This window comes from Microplitis mediator, chromosome 1 (genome assembly GCF_029852145.1).
Source record: "Microplitis mediator isolate UGA2020A chromosome 1, iyMicMedi2.1, whole genome shotgun sequence".
NCBI lineage: Eukaryota > Metazoa > Arthropoda > Insecta > Hymenoptera > Braconidae > Microplitis > Microplitis mediator.
In genome coordinates, this window is record NC_079969.1 from 28,534,294 (window position 1) to 28,552,227 (window position 17,934).

The window sequence follows — 17,934 nt, forward strand, 5'->3', positions numbered from 1 at the left end:
AGAAGTTTTTCAGAAAACTTGAAACTTCAACTAGAGCAGCTATGGCTACTACTCGTGTTCTTGCCATTTTATTGGCAATAACAACTTATGAGGTAAGCTTGTTTCAGTTTTTATTTAAGTTTTTATCAACTCAGGCAATAACATTGATTTTGATATTATAATCCATGAACAAGGACCATATGCGATCATCCAGAAAATGGTCATACTTAACGCCACAATTTGTAAACAATCAAAAACTAGAATTATAAATAGAATGTAAATTGCATTTAATAGCTTAGAAAGGGGTCGGAATCTATCGCGAACGGGTGTAAACTAGTAGATTTCAAAAAGAAGGTAATTTTCTTAACAATGTATTTATTATATGTGTAGGTGCAGTCAACTGGCTTCGGGTTGAACCTATTTCCTAGCGGTGGTATTAGTTTGAAAAAAGGAGGGGGAATAGGATTTAAGATTGAGACTCCCGGATTATTTGGCACGAAAAAAAAAAGTTTCGAATTTGGTGTCAAAGGAAATGTTCAAGGATCAATAGGAAGTAAAAGTGGACATACGGAATATGAAAATGGAGCTGTTTCAGGGCAAGGACAAAATTATTTGGAACATAATTCAGGAGATGAAACCAATGTTAATAGTTACAAGAACAACAATGAATATGAAAGGCGATACACTGGTGCTGGTGTCGATTTCCAAAAACATGGAGAACTAACTGCGACTTCAGGCGGTTTTGGATTGGGTGTAACGGGTGAGAAACATTTTTCGGTTAGTGGCGGTACGGGAACTTATAGAACATCAGAAACAGTCGTCGGACAGACCCAGGGTTCAGTCGAAGCTACTAAACAACATACTCCGGGAAATGGACATGGCATTGATAGTCAACATACAAAGAGATACGAAGTACATTACAATAGCCAGGATAACATCGGGCCTCAAACGGAACGCGATGTGGTTATGATCAATGGAAACGGTCCAACAATCTCAGTAAGCGATGGTGCTGGTGTGACTGTGCATAAAGAAGGAATCCTAGAAGGGGGTTTAGGCGGTTTTAAAGTCAGTGGAAAGGGTGAGAAACATTTTTCGATTGGCGGCGGTTCGTGGACTCATGGAACATCAGGAACAGTCGTCGGACAGACCCAGGGTTCAGTCGAAGCTACTAAACAACATACTCTAGGAAATGGTCATGGCATTGATAGTCAACAAACAACGAGATACGAAGTACATTACAATGGCCAGGAAAACAACGGGCCTCAAACGGAACGCGATCTGGTTATGATCAATGGAAACGGTCCAACAAGCTCAGTAAGCGATGGTGCTGGTGTGACTGTGCATAAAGAAGGAATCCTAGAAGGAGATTTAGGTGGTTTTAAAGTCAGTGGAATGGGTGAGAAACATTTTTCGATTGGCGGCGGTTCGTGGACTCATGGAACATCAGGAACAGTCGTCGGACAGACCCAGGGTTCAGTTGAAGCTACTAAACAACATACTCCGGGAAATGGACATGGCATTGATAGTCAACATTCAACGAGATACGAAGTACATTATAATGGCCAGGAAAACAATGGGCCTCAAACAGAACGCGATGTGGGTATGATCAATGGAAACGGTCCAACAATCTCAGTAAGCGATGGTGCTGGTGTGACTGTGCATAAAGAAGGAATCCTAGAAGGGGGTTTAGGCGGTTTTAAAGTCAGTGGAAAGGGTGAGAAACATTTTTCGATTGGCGGCGGTTCGTGGACTCATGGAACATCAGGAACAGTCGTCGGACAGACCCAGGGTTCAGTTGAAACTACTAAACAACATACTCCGGGAAATGGACATGGCATTGATAGTCAACATTCAACGAGATACGAAGTACATTATAATGGCCAGGAAAACAATGGGCCTCAAACGGAACGCGATGTGGGTATGATCAATGGAAACGGTCCAACAATCTCAGTAAGCGATGGTGCTGGTCTGACTGTGCATAAAGAAGGAATCCTAGAAGGGGGTTTAGGCGGTTTTAAAGTCAGTGGAAAGGGTGAGAAACATTTTTCGATTGGCGGCGGTTCGTGGACTCATGGAACATCAGGAACAGTCGTCGGACAGACCCAGGGTTCAGTTGAAACTACTAAACAACATACTCCGGGAAATGGACATGGCATTGATAGTCAACATTCAACGAGATACGAAGTACATTATAATGGCCAGGAAAACAATGGGCCTCAAACGGAACGCGATGTGGGTATGATCAATGGAAACGGTCCAACAATCTCAGTAAGCGATGGTGCTGGTCTGACTGTGCATAAAGAAGGAATCCTAGAAGGGGGTTTAGGCGGTTTTAAAGTCAGTGGAAAGGGTGAGAAACATTTTTCGATTGGCGGCGGTTCGTGGACTCATGGAACATCAGGAACAGTCGTCGGACAGACCCAGGGTTCAGTTGAAACTACTAAACAACATACTCCGGGAAATGGACATGGCATTGATAGTCAACATTCAACGAGATACGAAGTACATTATAATGGCCAGGAAAACAATGGGCCTCAAACGGAACGCGATGTGGGTATGATCAATGGAAACGGTCCAACAATCTCAGTAAGCGATGGTGCTGGTCTGACTGTGCATAAAGAAGGAATCCTAGAAGGGGGTTTAGGCGGTTTTAAAGTCAGTGGAAAGGGTGAGAAACATTTTTCGATTGGCGGCGGTTCGTGGACTCATGGAACATCAGGAACAGTCGTCGGACAGACCCAGGGTTCAGTTGAAACTACTAAACAACATACTCCGGGAAATGGACATGGCATTGATAGTCAACATTCAACGAGATACGAAGTACATTATAATGGCCAGGAAAACAATGGGCCTCAAACGGAACGCGATGTGGGTATGATCAATGGAAACGGTCCAACAATCTCAGTAAGCGATGGTGCTGGTGTGACTCTGCATAAAGAAGGAATCCTAGAAGGGGGTTTAGGCGGTTTTAAAGTCAGTGGAAAGGGTGAGAAACATTTTTCGATTGGCGGCGGTTCGTGGACTCATGGAACATCAGGAACAGTCGTCGGACAGACCCAAGGTTCAGTCGAAGCTACTAAACAACATACTCCGGGAAATGGACATGGCATTGATAGTCAACATTCAACGAGATACGAAGTAAATTACAATGGCCAGGAAAACATCGGGCCTCAAACGGAACGCGATCTGGTTATGATCAATGGAAACGGTCCAACAATCTCAGTAAGCGATGGTGCTGGTGTGACTGTGCATAAAGAAGGAATCCTAGAAGGGGGTTTAGGCGGTTTTAAAGTCAGTGGAAAGGGTGAGAAACATTTTTCGATTGGCGGCGGTTCGTGGACTCATGGAACATCAGGAACAGTCGTCGGACAGACCCAGGGTTCAGTTGAAGCTACTAAACAACATACTCCGGGAAATGGACATGGCATTGATAGTCAACATACAAAGAGATACGAAGTACATTACAATAGCCAGGATAACATCGGGCCTCAAACGGAACGCGATGTGGGTATGATCAATGGAAACGGTCCAACAATCTCAGTAAGCGATGGTGCTGGTCTGACTGTGCATAAAGAAGGAATCCGAGAAGGGGGTTTAGGCGGTTTTAAAGTCAGTGGAAAGGGTGAGAAAAATTTTTCGATTGGCGGCGGTTCGTGGGCTCATGGAACATCAGGAACAGTCGTCGGACAGACCCAGGGTTCAGTTGAAGCTACTAAACAACATACTCTAGGAAATGGTCATGGCATTGATAGTCAACAAACAACGAGATACGAAGTACATTACAATGGCCAGGAAAACAACGGGCCTCAAACGGAACGCGATCTGGTTATGATCAATGGAAACGGTCCAACAAGCTCAGTAAGCGATGGTGCTGGTGTGACTGTGCATAAAGAAGGAATCCTAGAAGGAGATTTAGGTGGTTTTAAAGTCAGTGGAATGGGTGAGAAACATTTTTCGATTGGCGGCGGTTCGTGGACTCATGGAACATCAGGAACAGTCGTCGGACAGACCCAGGGTTCAGTTGAAGCTACTAAACAACATACTCCGGGAAATGGACATGGCATTGATAGTCAACATTCAACGAGATACGAAGTACATTATAATGGCCAGGAAAACAATGGGCCTCAAACAGAACGCGATGTGGGTATGATCAATGGAAACGGTCCAACAATCTCAGTAAGCGATGGTGCTGGTGTGACTGTGCATAAAGAAGGAATCCTAGAAGGGGGTTTAGGCGGTTTTAAAGTCAGTGGAAAGGGTGAGAAACATTTTTCGATTGGCGGCGGTTCGTGGACTCATGGAACATCAGGAACAGTCGTCGGACAGACCCAGGGTTCAGTTGAAACTACTAAACAACATACTCCGGGAAATGGACATGGCATTGATAGTCAACATTCAACGAGATACGAAGTACATTATAATGGCCAGGAAAACAATGGGCCTCAAACGGAACGCGATGTGGGTATGATCAATGGAAACGGTCCAACAATCTCAGTAAGCGATGGTGCTGGTCTGACTGTGCATAAAGAAGGAATCCTAGAAAGGGGTTTAGGCGGTTTTAAAGTCAGTGGAAAGGGTGAGAAACATTTTTCGATTGGCGGCGGTTCGTGGACTCATGGAACATCAGGAACAGTCGTCGGACAGACCCAGGGTTCAGTTGAAACTACTAAACAACATACTCCGGGAAATGGACATGGCATTGATAGTCAACATTCAACGAGATACGAAGTACATTATAATGGCCAGGAAAACAATGGGCCTCAAACGGAACGCGATGTGGGTATGATCAATGGAAACGGTCCAACAATCTCAGTAAGCGATGGTGCTGGTCTGACTGTGCATAAAGAAGGAATCCTAGAAGGGGGTTTAGGCGGTTTTAAAGTCAGTGGAAAGGGTGAGAAACATTTTTCGATTGGCGGCGGTTCGTGGACTCATGGAACATCAGGAACAGTCGTCGGACAGACCCAGGGTTCAGTTGAAACTACTAAACAACATACTCCGGGAAATGGACATGGCATTGATAGTCAACATTCAACGAGATACGAAGTACATTATAATGGCCAGGAAAACAATGGGCCTCAAACGGAACGCGATGTGGGTATGATCAATGGAAACGGTCCAACAATCTCAGTAAGCGATGGTGCTGGTGTGACTCTGCATAAAGAAGGAATCCTAGAAGGGGGTTTAGGCGGTTTTAAAGTCAGTGGAAAGGGTGAGAAACATTTTTCGATTGGCGGCGGTTCGTGGACTCATGGAACATCAGGAACAGTCGTCGGACAGACCCAAGGTTCAGTCGAAGCTACTAAACAACATACTCCGGGAAATGGACATGGCATTGATAGTCAACATTCAACGAGATACGAAGTAAATTACAATGGCCAGGAAAACATCGGGCCTCAAACGGAACGCGATCTGGTTATGATCAATGGAAACGGTCCAACAATCTCAGTAAGCGATGGTGCTGGTGTGACTGTGCATAAAGAAGGAATCCTAGAAGGGGGTTTAGGCGGTTTTAAAGTCAGTGGAAAGGGTGAGAAACATTTTTCGATTGGCGGCGGTTCGTGGACTCATGGAACATCAGGAACAGTCGTCGGACAGACCCAGGGTTCAGTCGAAGCTACTAAACAACATACTCCGGGAAATGGACATGGCATTGATAGTCAACATTCAACGAGATACGAAGTACATTATAATGGCCAGGAAAACAATGGGCCTCAAACAGAACGCGATGTGGGTATGATCGATGGAAACGGTCCAACAATCTCAGTAAGCGATGGTGCTGGTGTGACTGTGCATAAAGAAGGAATCCTAGAAGGGGGTTTAGGCGGTTTTAAAGTCAGTGGAAAGGGTGAGAAACATTTTTCGATTGGCGGCGGTTCGTGGACTCATGGAACATCAGGAACAGTCGTCGGACAGACCCAAGGTTCAGTCGAAGCTACTAAACAACATACTCCGGGAAATGGACATGGCATTGATAGTCAACATACAACGAGATACGAAGTACATTACAATGGCCAGGAAAACATCGGGCCTCAAACGGAACGCGATCTGGTTATGATCAATGGAAACGGTCCAACAATCTCAGTAAGCGATGGTGCTGGTGTGACTGTGCATAAAGAAGGAATCCTAGAAGGGGGTTTAGGCGGTTTTAAAGTCAGTGGAAAGGGTGAGAAACATTTTTCGATTGGCGGCGGTTCGTGGACTCATGGAACATCAGGAACAGTCGTCGGACAGACCCAGGGTTCAGTCGAAGCTACTAAACAACATACTCCGGGAAATGGACATGGCATTGATAGTCAACATTCAACGAGATACGAAGTACATTATAATGGCCAGGAAAACAATGGGCCTCAAACAGAACGCGATGTGGGTATGATCGATGGAAACGGTCCAACAATCTCAGTAAGCGATGGTGCTGGTGTGACTGTGCATAAAGAAGGAATCCTAGAAGGGGGTTTAGGCGGTTTTAAAGTCAGTGGAAAGGGTGAGAAACATTTTTCGATTGGCGGCGGTTCGTGGACTCATGGAACATCAGGAACAGTCGTCGGACAGACCCAAGGTTCAGTCGAAGCTACTAAACAACATACTCCGGGAAATGGACATGGCATTGATAGTCAACATACAACGAGATACGAAGTACATTACAATGGCCAGGAAAACATCGGGCCTCAAACGGAACGCGATCTGGTTATGATCAATGGAAACGGTCCAACAATCTCAGTAAGCGATGGTGCTGGTGTGACTGTGCATAAAGAAGGAATCCTAGAAGGGGGTTTAGGCGGTTTTAAAGTCAGTGGAAAGGGTGAGAAACATTTTTCGATTGGCGGCGGTTCGTGGACTCATGGAACATCAGGAACAGTCGTCGGACAGACCCAGGGTTCAGTCGAAGCTACTAAACAACATACTCCGGGAAATGGACATGGCATTGATAGTCAACATTCAACGAGATACGAAGTACATTATAATGGCCAGGAAAACAATGGGCCTCAAACAGAACGCGATGTGGGTATGATCGATGGAAACGGTCCAACAATCTCAGTAAGCGATGGTGCTGGTGTGACTGTGCATAAAGAAGGAATCCTAGAAGGGGGTTTAGGCGGTTTTAAAGTCAGTGGAAAGGGTGAGAAACATTTTTCGATTGGCGGCGGTTCGTGGACTCATGGAACATCAGGAACAGTCGTCGGACAGACCCAGGGTTCAGTCGAAGCTACTAAACAACATACTCCGGGAAATGGACATGGCATTGATAGTCAACATACAACGAGATACGAAGTACATTACAATGGCCAGGAAAACATCGGGCCTCAAACGGAACGCGATCTGGTTATGATCAATGGAAACGGTCCAACAATCTCAGTAAGCGATGGTGCTGGTGTGACTGTGCATAAAGAAGGAATCCTAGAAGGGGGTTTAGGCGGTTTTAAAGTCAGTGGAAAGGGTGAGAAACATTTTTCGATTGGTGGCAGTACGTGGACTCATGGATCGTCAGGAATACGCGTTGGGCAAATTCAGGGTTCTGGGGAAGCTCTTGTAAGACAGAATCTTGAATATGGTCAGGATCGCATTGTTAACGGAAATAAAAATAAATTTGAACTAGGATATTCTCGCTTTGGAAATTTTCCCACTCAAACAGAACATAATATGGGTGGTCCCATCATAAAGGGTTTGACAAGCTCAGGTGGCAGTGGTGCTGGAACGAGTTTAGCTAATGATGATAAAGTAATTTGGGGCATTGGCGACCATGGTATAAATATTAATGATAAAATACTAGTATCTTCTACCGAAAACAAAAACGATCAAATATCAGGAGTGGAAGTACAGCATAGCGGTTTTGGACAAATTCAAAAACATGACCACGGTCGTATTGAAGTTGGTACAGGAGGTGATATTGAACGAAGTTTTGAAGCAACAATCTATAGAAATGAAAATGGACACACTGGTTGTGTAAATGGCCATCACCAAGGCCAAATTCAAGATCATTCTCGATATCATGGAAATATTGGATACGGAATCGGTAGTCAAACAACCAACAATGGGTACAGACAAATTCTGAATCAAGGAAAAATCAATAGTGAACAAGAGCATGGATATACTAAGCATATTACCTTATCCTCTGGAGATCAAAATAAAAATCAAAGAGTCAGACCAGGCCAAGATGCCGCACATCATGGTTCTAGTTTTGAATTTCATTCTGAAAAGCCGGGAGGAGTAGGATTTCACCAAGGAGAACATAAACAAGGTTATTCTGTTGTTTACGTAGAACACAAAGGTCAAGATGGGTCAGGAGCACGTGTATGGAGAGAAGGTGATAGGACAACTGGATCTAATGTTGAGATAGAAGGCAAATATATTGGGCATCTAGAGACACAGAACCATGGAGAATCTCATCCCGGACACAACCTATTGAATTTTCTCAACAAACCAGGTGTAGTAGTTTATGAACAAAGTACCAACACAGATAACTTAATCTCTGGACAAGGATTATTTAACGGTAGACCGTCTTTGAGTGGAACCGATAGCACACAGGGTTCTTTGAACTGGGGAATAGAACCCAGTAAATTGATTAACCACGGCTCAAATGGTGAATTACACCATTTTTCCGAACATAGATACGGATACCACCGCGGCAACAAGAACGAGCACCAATCTAAATCCGAAGTCAAGCATTTTTCTAGCTCCGCAACGGGTTCTGGTCGCGGAGGATTCTCCTTAGAACCTTCTGTGAGCCACACAACATCTACTGACGACAGGAGTGCTTTGCAACCCCAATCTTATCCTTCCGGAAATTCTCTTCATGGACAAAGCAGCGTCGAGACAAGCGGAGCCGGTTTATTGGACATCAGAATGAAAGTTTAAAATTCCGTTGACATTAAAACTGGACGCAGTACTTAATTTAATGACCCAAGGTTAGAAATATTTAAAATCAGCGACCCACAAATTTTTTATAAATACCAACAATTTTAAAACTCATTTTATCTTTTTCAGGCGGAAAAATGTTGGCAGTTTCAACGAGAGAGAAATCCATTAAAATTATTATTAATCAAGACTTTTATCAAAATTTATCGATTATATGTCAATATATTGAATAAATATTACACATGAGCAATATAAATACTTCTTTTCATTTAAAATCCCACAAAACATTTTTATGATCCTGAAGTTAGCAGACATTTAAAAATTTTTGAATTTTTGTTTTTCAATAAATCAATTGCAAAAAAATAATATAAAAATATGCGCATGTAGAAAATTTAAAAAACTACAGGTGCAATTTTTTCAAATATTTTTGTTTTAATGTTTTATCGTATAAAAAAAAATCCAAAAATTATTAGACATCTGCTAACTTCAGTATCTTACATTTTTCCTAAAAATTCCCATTCAAAAATTTAAATTTTAAATTTAAAACCCGCCAAAAAATGGATTCGCTCTTTTTTACCGACCGTCACCTCGTCAGGCAAAAAAGTAATTTTCTGTACCATACAACTCACTTGTCCTCTCAAAACAAAAAAACTAGTCGTCTAGTGACTTTTCCCGGGTCAGTTGGTCAGAACGTCGACGCCATTATAGAATATTTTCTCTTACAAAAAAAAAAATGAATTCTGGGTAACAAAAAACTGTGTGTCGTTAATTTGTGGTGATTAATTTGTCCATTTATAATACATACGTGAGCAATCAGTTATCAGCAACACTATTTACGTGCACTTAATACCGTAACCAATAAAACCCTTAGTATTCGTTTAATATATTATTATTTAAGTTACTAAATCTTCGTCACTTAATTTACGTTACAATATCGATTTCTCGAGTTATAAAAAACTAAAACTACATATATATATGTACCCACATATATGTGTAACGATACCAATATCAATATATTTATATATATTTAAGTAGTCTCGTACAACGTAGTTTAATCTAGAGCCAGACATAGTAAATAATTATAAATTAATTAATTAATTGTTTTGCACACTACTGTGTAATTACCGACATGATTGACCTAACAGTCAAGACTTTAGATTCACAGAATCACACATTTTCAGTTAATGATGATGTAAGTTCATTTAATTTAATTAACTACTAATTAATTATTTATATTTTATAAATTTACAGTGCGCGGGTATTTTTGAATATATTTTTTAAAATAATAATTGCTAATTATTTATTTTTAAATCTACAGATAACAGTGAGGCAGTTCAAGGAACATATTGCTGAGACTGTAAACATTCCTGATAATTTACAAAGACTTATTTACTGCGGGCGAGTTCTTCAGGATGAAAAATTGCTCACAGAATACGGTAATTCAAATTTTAAATAAACTGTATGAGTGTGAATCTAGATGATAGTAAAGTTAGCAGACATTTGAAATTAATAAAAATTTTTTTTAACAGATAAATAATGAAAAAAAAATTTTTCGAAAAAAATGCACATGTCGGAAATTTCATAAACTATACGCGCAATTTTCCAAAATATTTTTTTTAATGTTTATTTTTTTGTTGAAAAAAAATCAAAAAATTTTTAAATGTCTGCCAACTTTATTATCATTGAATCTAGCAGACATCAGAAAAATTTAAAATTATAAATAAATAGAGTAAACAATTTAAAAAATTATATTTATAAAAAATGCACTTATTAATTTTTATATTTTTTAAATGCGCATTTTTTTAAAATTTTATTTTATTAATTATTTACTCTATTTATTTATAATTTTAAATTTTACTGATGTCTGCTACATTCACACTCATAGAAACTGTCAGGTTGATGATTCAGAAGTTAGCCGACATCTAATAATTTTTGGAATTTTTCAAAACCATAAATTATAAAAAAAAAAGTATTTAAAAAAATTGCACTTATGGTTTTTTAAATTTTCTACAAGTGCAAATTTTTAATTTTTTTAATTTTTGTAATTAACTAGTTGAAAATAGCATCAAAAAATTTTTAATTGTCTGTTAAATTCAGGATCATATGTAGCAGACATAAGACAATTCTTTAATTAGATATAAAAAAATTAAATAATTAAAACAATAAAATTAAAAAAAATCCATGTACTGAATTTTGAATTTTCTAGACATGCATTTTTTACGATCCTGAAGTTAGCAGACAATCAAAAATTTTTAGATTTTTTTTTTTAACAATTAAATTTGAAAAAAAAAAAATAAACTAAAAAAATGCACATGTAGAAAATTTAAAAAACTATAAGTGCAATTTTTCAAAATATTTTTTTTTTTATAATTTATTGCTTTAAAAAAAATTCAAAAACTATTGGACGTCGGTTAACTTCAATATCATGCATTTTTTTATTTTTATTTTAATTTATTATTTCAAAGTTTTAAAAATTGTCAGATGTCCGCTAACTTTATGATACTGAAGATAACCAACGTCTCATAATTTTTTGATGTTTTTTAAACGATCAATTATAAAAAAAAAAAACAATTCAAAAAATTGCACCTGTAGTTTTTTAAATTCTCTACCGGTGCATATTTTTATTTTTTATTTTTTCGTAATTGATTCGTTAGAGAAAAATCCGAAAATTGTTAATTGTCTGTTAATTTCAGGATCCTGCTAATTTTACTATCATGTCAGGATGAGTGTAAATGTAGCAGACATAAGACAATTTTTTAGTTACATAAAAAAGGTCAAGTTATATTTAAGATTTTTGTTTAGAAGCTAATTAATAATAATTTGAAACTTAGATGTCAATGGAAAAGTCATCCACTTGGTGCAACGAGCACCGCCGTCACTTACCCAGCGCAGTAGCAACAGTAACCAAAACCAGACCCAGAATTCATCGTCGAATGGTGACTGGACATCGATGCCCCGGATACATTACCGGCAGACTGAATTCCGTGGGAATCCGATGTACGTTGGCTCGGTTTCATTTCCCGCAGACGTTCTCGAAGGATACGGTAAGTTATTGGACACCGAGTCGGAAAAATATAATAAATTTAAATTTAAATAAAATAATTAATTTTATTTGTAGAACTACCGATTCCACAATTGAATAATTCACTGACCAACGGACATGTGTCAGTGATACGTCGAATGCTGGACCAAGCGAACCGCATAATAGATCGTCTGGACAATCCAGGAACGACAGACTCAACTAGCTCTGAAAGCGCTTCGTCAACATCACAAACTCCCACGCAAACTCAGTCGGAGCCGGCGACAGAGACTGAAGCATCTTCATCAGAGTCAGCTCCCGCTTCTCAATCAAAGCCCTCGACACCAACTCCGAGTGCATCGACATCGACTCCAGCATCGACAGATTCAAATTCAGCTGAGAGCAGTCAGTCTGAAGCTCTAGTTCCTCGTGAGTTGGCTGAGTTACTTGACAAGCTGCTGACAACTCAGGACCGTCTGCGTCCTTACATTCGTGATCGTCTTCTCCATACCCCTGAAGCCGGCGCATCTCCAACTCCATCGACTCCCGAAGAGAACCAGCGCATCCTAGACAGCGTGACCGAGTGTTTCCACTTTTTATCCCACGCTCAGCATGCCCTCAGTAACCTGAATGTCAACATGCAGCAGCCTTCGCCGCGTGTACTGCGCTGCAGACCGATAACTATTCAGCCGTCTGCGATCCTGCAAGCTGGGTTACCGATCCAGGTCGAGGCCCACATAAATCTCCACGGCCAGGATGCAAATTCTGACAGCGACACCGCCAGCACCACCAGTACCACCAACGTCACCGCAACTACCAACTCATCAACAAATTCTGGTAATCGTCGAGAGCCGACCGCCACCACCGAAACATCAACGCCTCCACCATCGGCTGATCGCTCCACTGAAAATAATCCCGCCGCAGCAGTCGCAGCTGCAGCTGCTGACTCTCTGAGCTCCATGTTCAACTTTTCGAATAACGTCGAAGTTGTGATGGAAATGGGGCCGCAGGCGCCGCGGGTCTGGACATTTTCAACTGGAGATCAAAACCAAAACAGCAGCAACAATAATAATAATAACAACAACAACAACACCAATGCCAACAACAACAACACAAACAACAACACCAATAGCACCAACAACATGACCAATGGAAGCAACACAACTGGAGGCACTCCTGGCAATGGAACCGGTCCTGGAGCATTCCCATGGGGAAATACCAACCCACCTTTGCCTGACATAATTCGCAACGTGATGCAAGCGGTTGCAGGCTACATGACACAGACCAACGTCTCTCCCTCCTCGATTCCTGTCACCCAATCGATGGGCAATCAATCAACGCCAACAACGACAGCTACTCCCGGCACTGGAACTCCAGGCTGCACTCGTCACCGATCAGCAGCCGTAACTGTCGGAGAAAATGCTCCGACAACTGGTCAGAGCTCCCAGACACGTGGAAGCACAGAAACGCATCCTACAACTTCAACCCAAACTCGCACAACTCCCCGTACTCACGTGATCCATCAGCACGCTCAGGCCCTCGGTCTAGGTGTCGGGTTGGCTTCCAGCATCGACTTTGATCCTTTCCTGCCCTGCAAGTCTTATCACTTAAGACGCGCCCAGGCCTCGACCACCAGCACTGCGGCTTCTACCCAAACCGGACAAGGAATGACTGACAGCAATCAGCCGTCAAATCAATCTCCTGCTGGTTCATCCGCGCGCTCCAGATTGACAACTATCGCAGGAGTTCTCAATGCTGATAATATTTTCAATAACACTCCCTTGAGTGATAGTCTCAATAATGCCGCCAGGTAATTGATTTATCATTAATTAATTAATTAATTAATTTATTTATTTATTATTCGATTACTAATTTTATTTATTTTTATTACTGCAGAGTCAGTTGTGACAGTCGGCCGTTGTCATTCAACTCAGTGTTGCTGAATCGTGGCATCAATATCATGCCTGAGAATATGTCATCAACTGCCCGAAGATCTCAAAGAATATTTTACATTATTTATAGTGTCTTGGTAATTATTATTATTATTTTATTGGTAATAGTGACCATTGAATATTAATTTAAATAATTAACAGGGAAAAATACCCATGCACTCGTGGATAAACATCGTCAACGGTGACACTAGTCCACTGAGAAGTGTCATGCAAGAACTGCGAGAGAAACTACGCAGCCGTTACCAGAACCTCGAGGAATCTGAAATACCTGAGGCAGTCGTCGACGACGTCTTCGCTGAAATCAGCACTATTCTCGACGACGTTTTTCGCCAGCCCCGTGTCAACGATCACAACAATGGCAGAGTTATCGAGCTCCGTCAGACTGTCGACAATTTGATCCGCAGACACGTGAAAGCTCTGATTCAAACAATTTTCAGTGACGGTAATTATTGAATTTTTAATTCGGGTGTTTCGAAGTGGGGTCAACCACATTTTTGGCCATAAAAAATCGAAAAATCAATATTTTCGAGTCGGTTTTTTTTTTTAATTGTTCTATTTCACGGCTGATTTATGAAAAAAAATATGTCGATTTTAAAAAATGAAAATAAAAATATTTTTTATACAATTAAAAGTTCAAAAAAATCGCGTGCCAAATGCCAAAAGGGCGTATAAAAGTTATACGCCCTTTTGGCTTTGAAGAACCAAAAGGGCGTATAATTTTTTTGTTTTTGGTGCCAATCGTTTTGTAAACATGTTCTAAGCCTCAAAATAAAAAAAAAATTTCCAAAGCCAAAAGGGCGTATATCTTCAAATACGCCCTTTTGGCGTTAGTACGTCAAAAATTTTTTTTCTGCAGATCTTTACGTTTCGAGCGATTCTAAAAAGAATGGCAAAAAAAAAATTTTTTATACGCCCTTTTGGTTCTTCAAAGCCAAAAGGGCGTATAATTTTTTTTTTTGGTTCCAATCGTTTTGTAAACATGTTCTAAGCCTCAAAATAAAAAAAAAATTTCCAAAGCCAAAAGGGCGTATATCTTCAGATACGCCCTTTTGGCGTTAGTACTTCAAAAATTTTTTTTCTGCAGATCTTTACGTTTCGAGCGATTCTAAAAAAAATGGCAAAAAAAAAATTTTTTATACGCCCTTTTGGCATTTGGCACGCGAAATGTTATATCACTAGTTTTTCATTGAAATTTAATTAATATTTATGTTTTCGAAGAATGCAGTAATTTTTTTCAAAAAGTACATAAAAAAAAGGCCATTTGGCAGCCGAAATGGAAGGTAGATTTTCCAATTAATCTATATATAAAAAGTTTCATACATACATATCTTGTGATACATGTTAGTGTATAGTCATGATATGAAATTAGGCTTGTTTTCTAAGAGTGAGAGTAAAAAAAGACAACGACTATTTTACCTTAATTCGCTTATTCAAATTTATAATTAATTAATCCATTGATTTTCGTTTACTTTTAGCTGACGACAAAGTTGATCAAGTCCTCTCGCAATTAAACAATTTCTGTAGTGATTTAGGCTCCGTATTATGTTACTCATTACGTAATGATATCGATTTAATGAGAGTTAAAGCTCGTTTCTCTGTAAGTATTCTCTTATATATAAATAGTTATCATAATTTGGGGGACCCGCCGTAGCTGCAAGTGCTCAAGTCCTTGGAGACTTGAGGCACGTGCGCAGAGAGCGGGTTGGGAAGTAGATGAGGAGAAATTTTCGAACAGAAGAGACGGGAAAATTGGCGAATGGGAAAAGGGAGGACGGGGAGAGGATTTTAAAAACTTGAGGTAAAAGGCGTACCGCTATACCCAGGGGAAAAAATGATAACTACGTAATCATTAGAGTGTCTCAAAAAATCGACTATTTTTTTTTTTCTTGAAGAACATTGAAAAATCGACAGAGTATCTCTAGACAAAGACCCTGTTAAAATATGAGACCTTAATATTAATATTTAAAGGTGGCGATTCACGATTTAAAATCGATCAGAACACTACTTTTTTAGGAGCTTGGCATTAAAATGGAAACAACTAGAAAACAATGCAGAATTTGAAAAAAATTTATCAATGATAATTTGTAGGAAATGAAATTGTCTACAAAAAAGATCTCATGACATTTTATGATAAAGCCGATAGTTTCGCCGGAAAAGTAAAAAGATCTCGAAATTTACTCTAACTTGACTTCGAGCTCCAATAACTTTTGAACAGATGGATTTATCAAAAAATGATAAGAGACTTTTTTTGTAGAGCGTTCAATTCCCTACAAAAATATATCCTGAACTTATCTGTTCAATAAACCATCGCCGAGGTATAAAATTCAAAAATTAAAATTTTTTTTTCCCATGTTATTTAAATGGAAAATAGAAAATCGTGAATCGCCACCTTTAAATATTAATATTAAGGTCTCATATTTTAACGGGGTCTTTGTCTAGAGATACTCTGTCAATTTTTCAATGTTCTTCAAGAAAAAAAAAAAAGTCGATTTTTTGAGACACTCTAGTAATCATAATTATTGAGAAATTGTATATTTGTTACCTAATAACATATTATTTTTTTAGAGTATGATAACATTAAGTTTTCCACGATTGTTGCGTGAATTTGTTTATCAAACAATAGATAATTTATTTACGAAATATTCACGTCAGTCAGCGCTGCCGTCGCAATCAGATATTATTTCAATGATTGTTTACAAAGATACCGCTAATTTAAGTGCAGCAACGTCATCTACACTTAATAATGAAGTACAGTCATCATCGGAGGTACGTTAATACAATTATAATTATTTTATAAATTTAATCAGTAGTTAATTAATTTATTAATTAATTTTACAGCCGATGGATATCGATGTTTCCTCAAACGATCAATCTTCAGATGCTCTTCTAGACAACGAAGAAGTTCCTTCAACATTCCCGGGTCATACTAATCTATTACCTGTAAGCAATCGTCTAATTCAATGATTAACGGATAGTAATTATCGATTTATTAATTTTTCATAAATAAATTATTTGCAGGATTGGGTACCGATAATTGCACGCGATGGCGTCAGACAACGCAGACAATTGGCGTTGGGTTTATCTGATAGCAACGTAACGACGTTAAGTGACGCGTATCTGGCGACGATGCCAAGCAAACGCCGGAAAATTGTTGAGCAGCAGAAACCCTCGCTGCTGGTCAGCCCATCGGCCAACAGCAATTCCGTGGTAGCGGCATCGATGGAGCGATTAGTCAGAGAGAGTATCGGCCGCGCTGGCTCCGAAGAAGTTGACGGCGCAATCACGGCACTTGTTGGTGAACCGACAGTCAGACGCGCGTTTGGTCAGGCCATTCGCGAAAGTTTGAATCCCTGCAGATACGAGACGCCCGATTTTCCAGACCCTCTGCGTTTCCCCAATGCCACTAAATTTTTCACTGATCCAAATATACCACCGAAGTAATTGAATTTATTTAAATGATTGTCTCTAATATTAATTGATAAGGATACATAACTTGCTTGTAACATGGTTATGGATTGATTTATATAATTATTTACTTTTTGTTAATTAATTAATTGATTAATAAACTTTACACGTTTGTACACGTGTTTATTACATTAAATGTATGTTGCTAAAATTTAATAAAAATCTCTAGTAAATTAAATTTTTACTTTATTTTAACAAAATATTTCTAGTACTGATAGCAAAACTTTCTGGTCAGATAGTTGGTGTCAATTAGTTGCGATCAAGTTGACGACAACTTCCGTTTTTGTAACTGTTGACTACAATTTGTTACCAACTTTCTCCGTAAGTTGACGACAATTAACTGCCGCAACCTGTCGTCAACTTTCTGAGGAAATTGAAGACAATTTTCCGTCAACTAATGGAATGCTAACTTTTGCCACCAACTTTCTCAGCAAGTTGGCGTCAACTTGGCTATCAGGAACAGCAAAATTTTGATCAATTCTAGGGCAAGTCGACAACTTACTACATAGATATCTTATGATAAAAAGGAAATATATGGGACCATTGTTCCGAACATCTAATTGGCTAAAGACCGCAACCAAGCATACAATTCACACAAAAAATGTATGAAAAGTAACTCGTGCGCGAAATACGAATCCTGGTGCTAATAAAATTTCTGTAATT

The 17,934-nt window shown here is 39.5% G+C and overlaps 1 protein-coding gene across 1 annotated transcript; it reads left to right on the forward strand.

Moving 5' to 3' along the window:
* Window positions 1-9,540: 9,540 nt before the first annotated feature.
* Window positions 9,541-17,449, forward strand: LOC130666970 (large proline-rich protein BAG6). The gene is made up of 10 exons (XM_057468321.1): window positions 9,541-10,027; window positions 10,154-10,271; window positions 11,667-11,879; window positions 11,954-13,664; window positions 13,751-13,883; window positions 13,948-14,248; window positions 15,282-15,403; window positions 16,372-16,572; window positions 16,645-16,746; window positions 16,825-17,449. The coding sequence occupies exons 1-10, from the start codon at window positions 9,965-9,967 to the stop codon at window positions 17,245-17,247; spliced, it is 3,387 nt and encodes a 1,128-aa protein (XP_057324304.1). The 5' UTR covers window positions 9,541-9,964; the 3' UTR covers window positions 17,248-17,449.
* Window positions 17,450-17,934: the final 485 nt, after the last annotated feature.

What these genes read in the sequence shown, in the direction of transcription:
- LOC130666970 (XM_057468321.1), top strand. Translation starts at nt 9,965, where the DNA reads ATGATTGACCTAACAGTCAAGACTTTAGATTCACAGAATCACACATTT. An exon ending in AAAATTGCTCACAGAATACG is followed by an intron (nt 10,272 to 11,666) that starts GTAATTCAAATT and finishes TTTGAAACTTAG; the next exon opens with ATGTCAATGGAAAAGTCATC. An exon ending in AAGTACAGTCATCATCGGAG is followed by an intron (nt 16,573 to 16,644) that starts GTACGTTAATAC and finishes TTAATTTTACAG; the next exon opens with CCGATGGATATCGATGTTTC.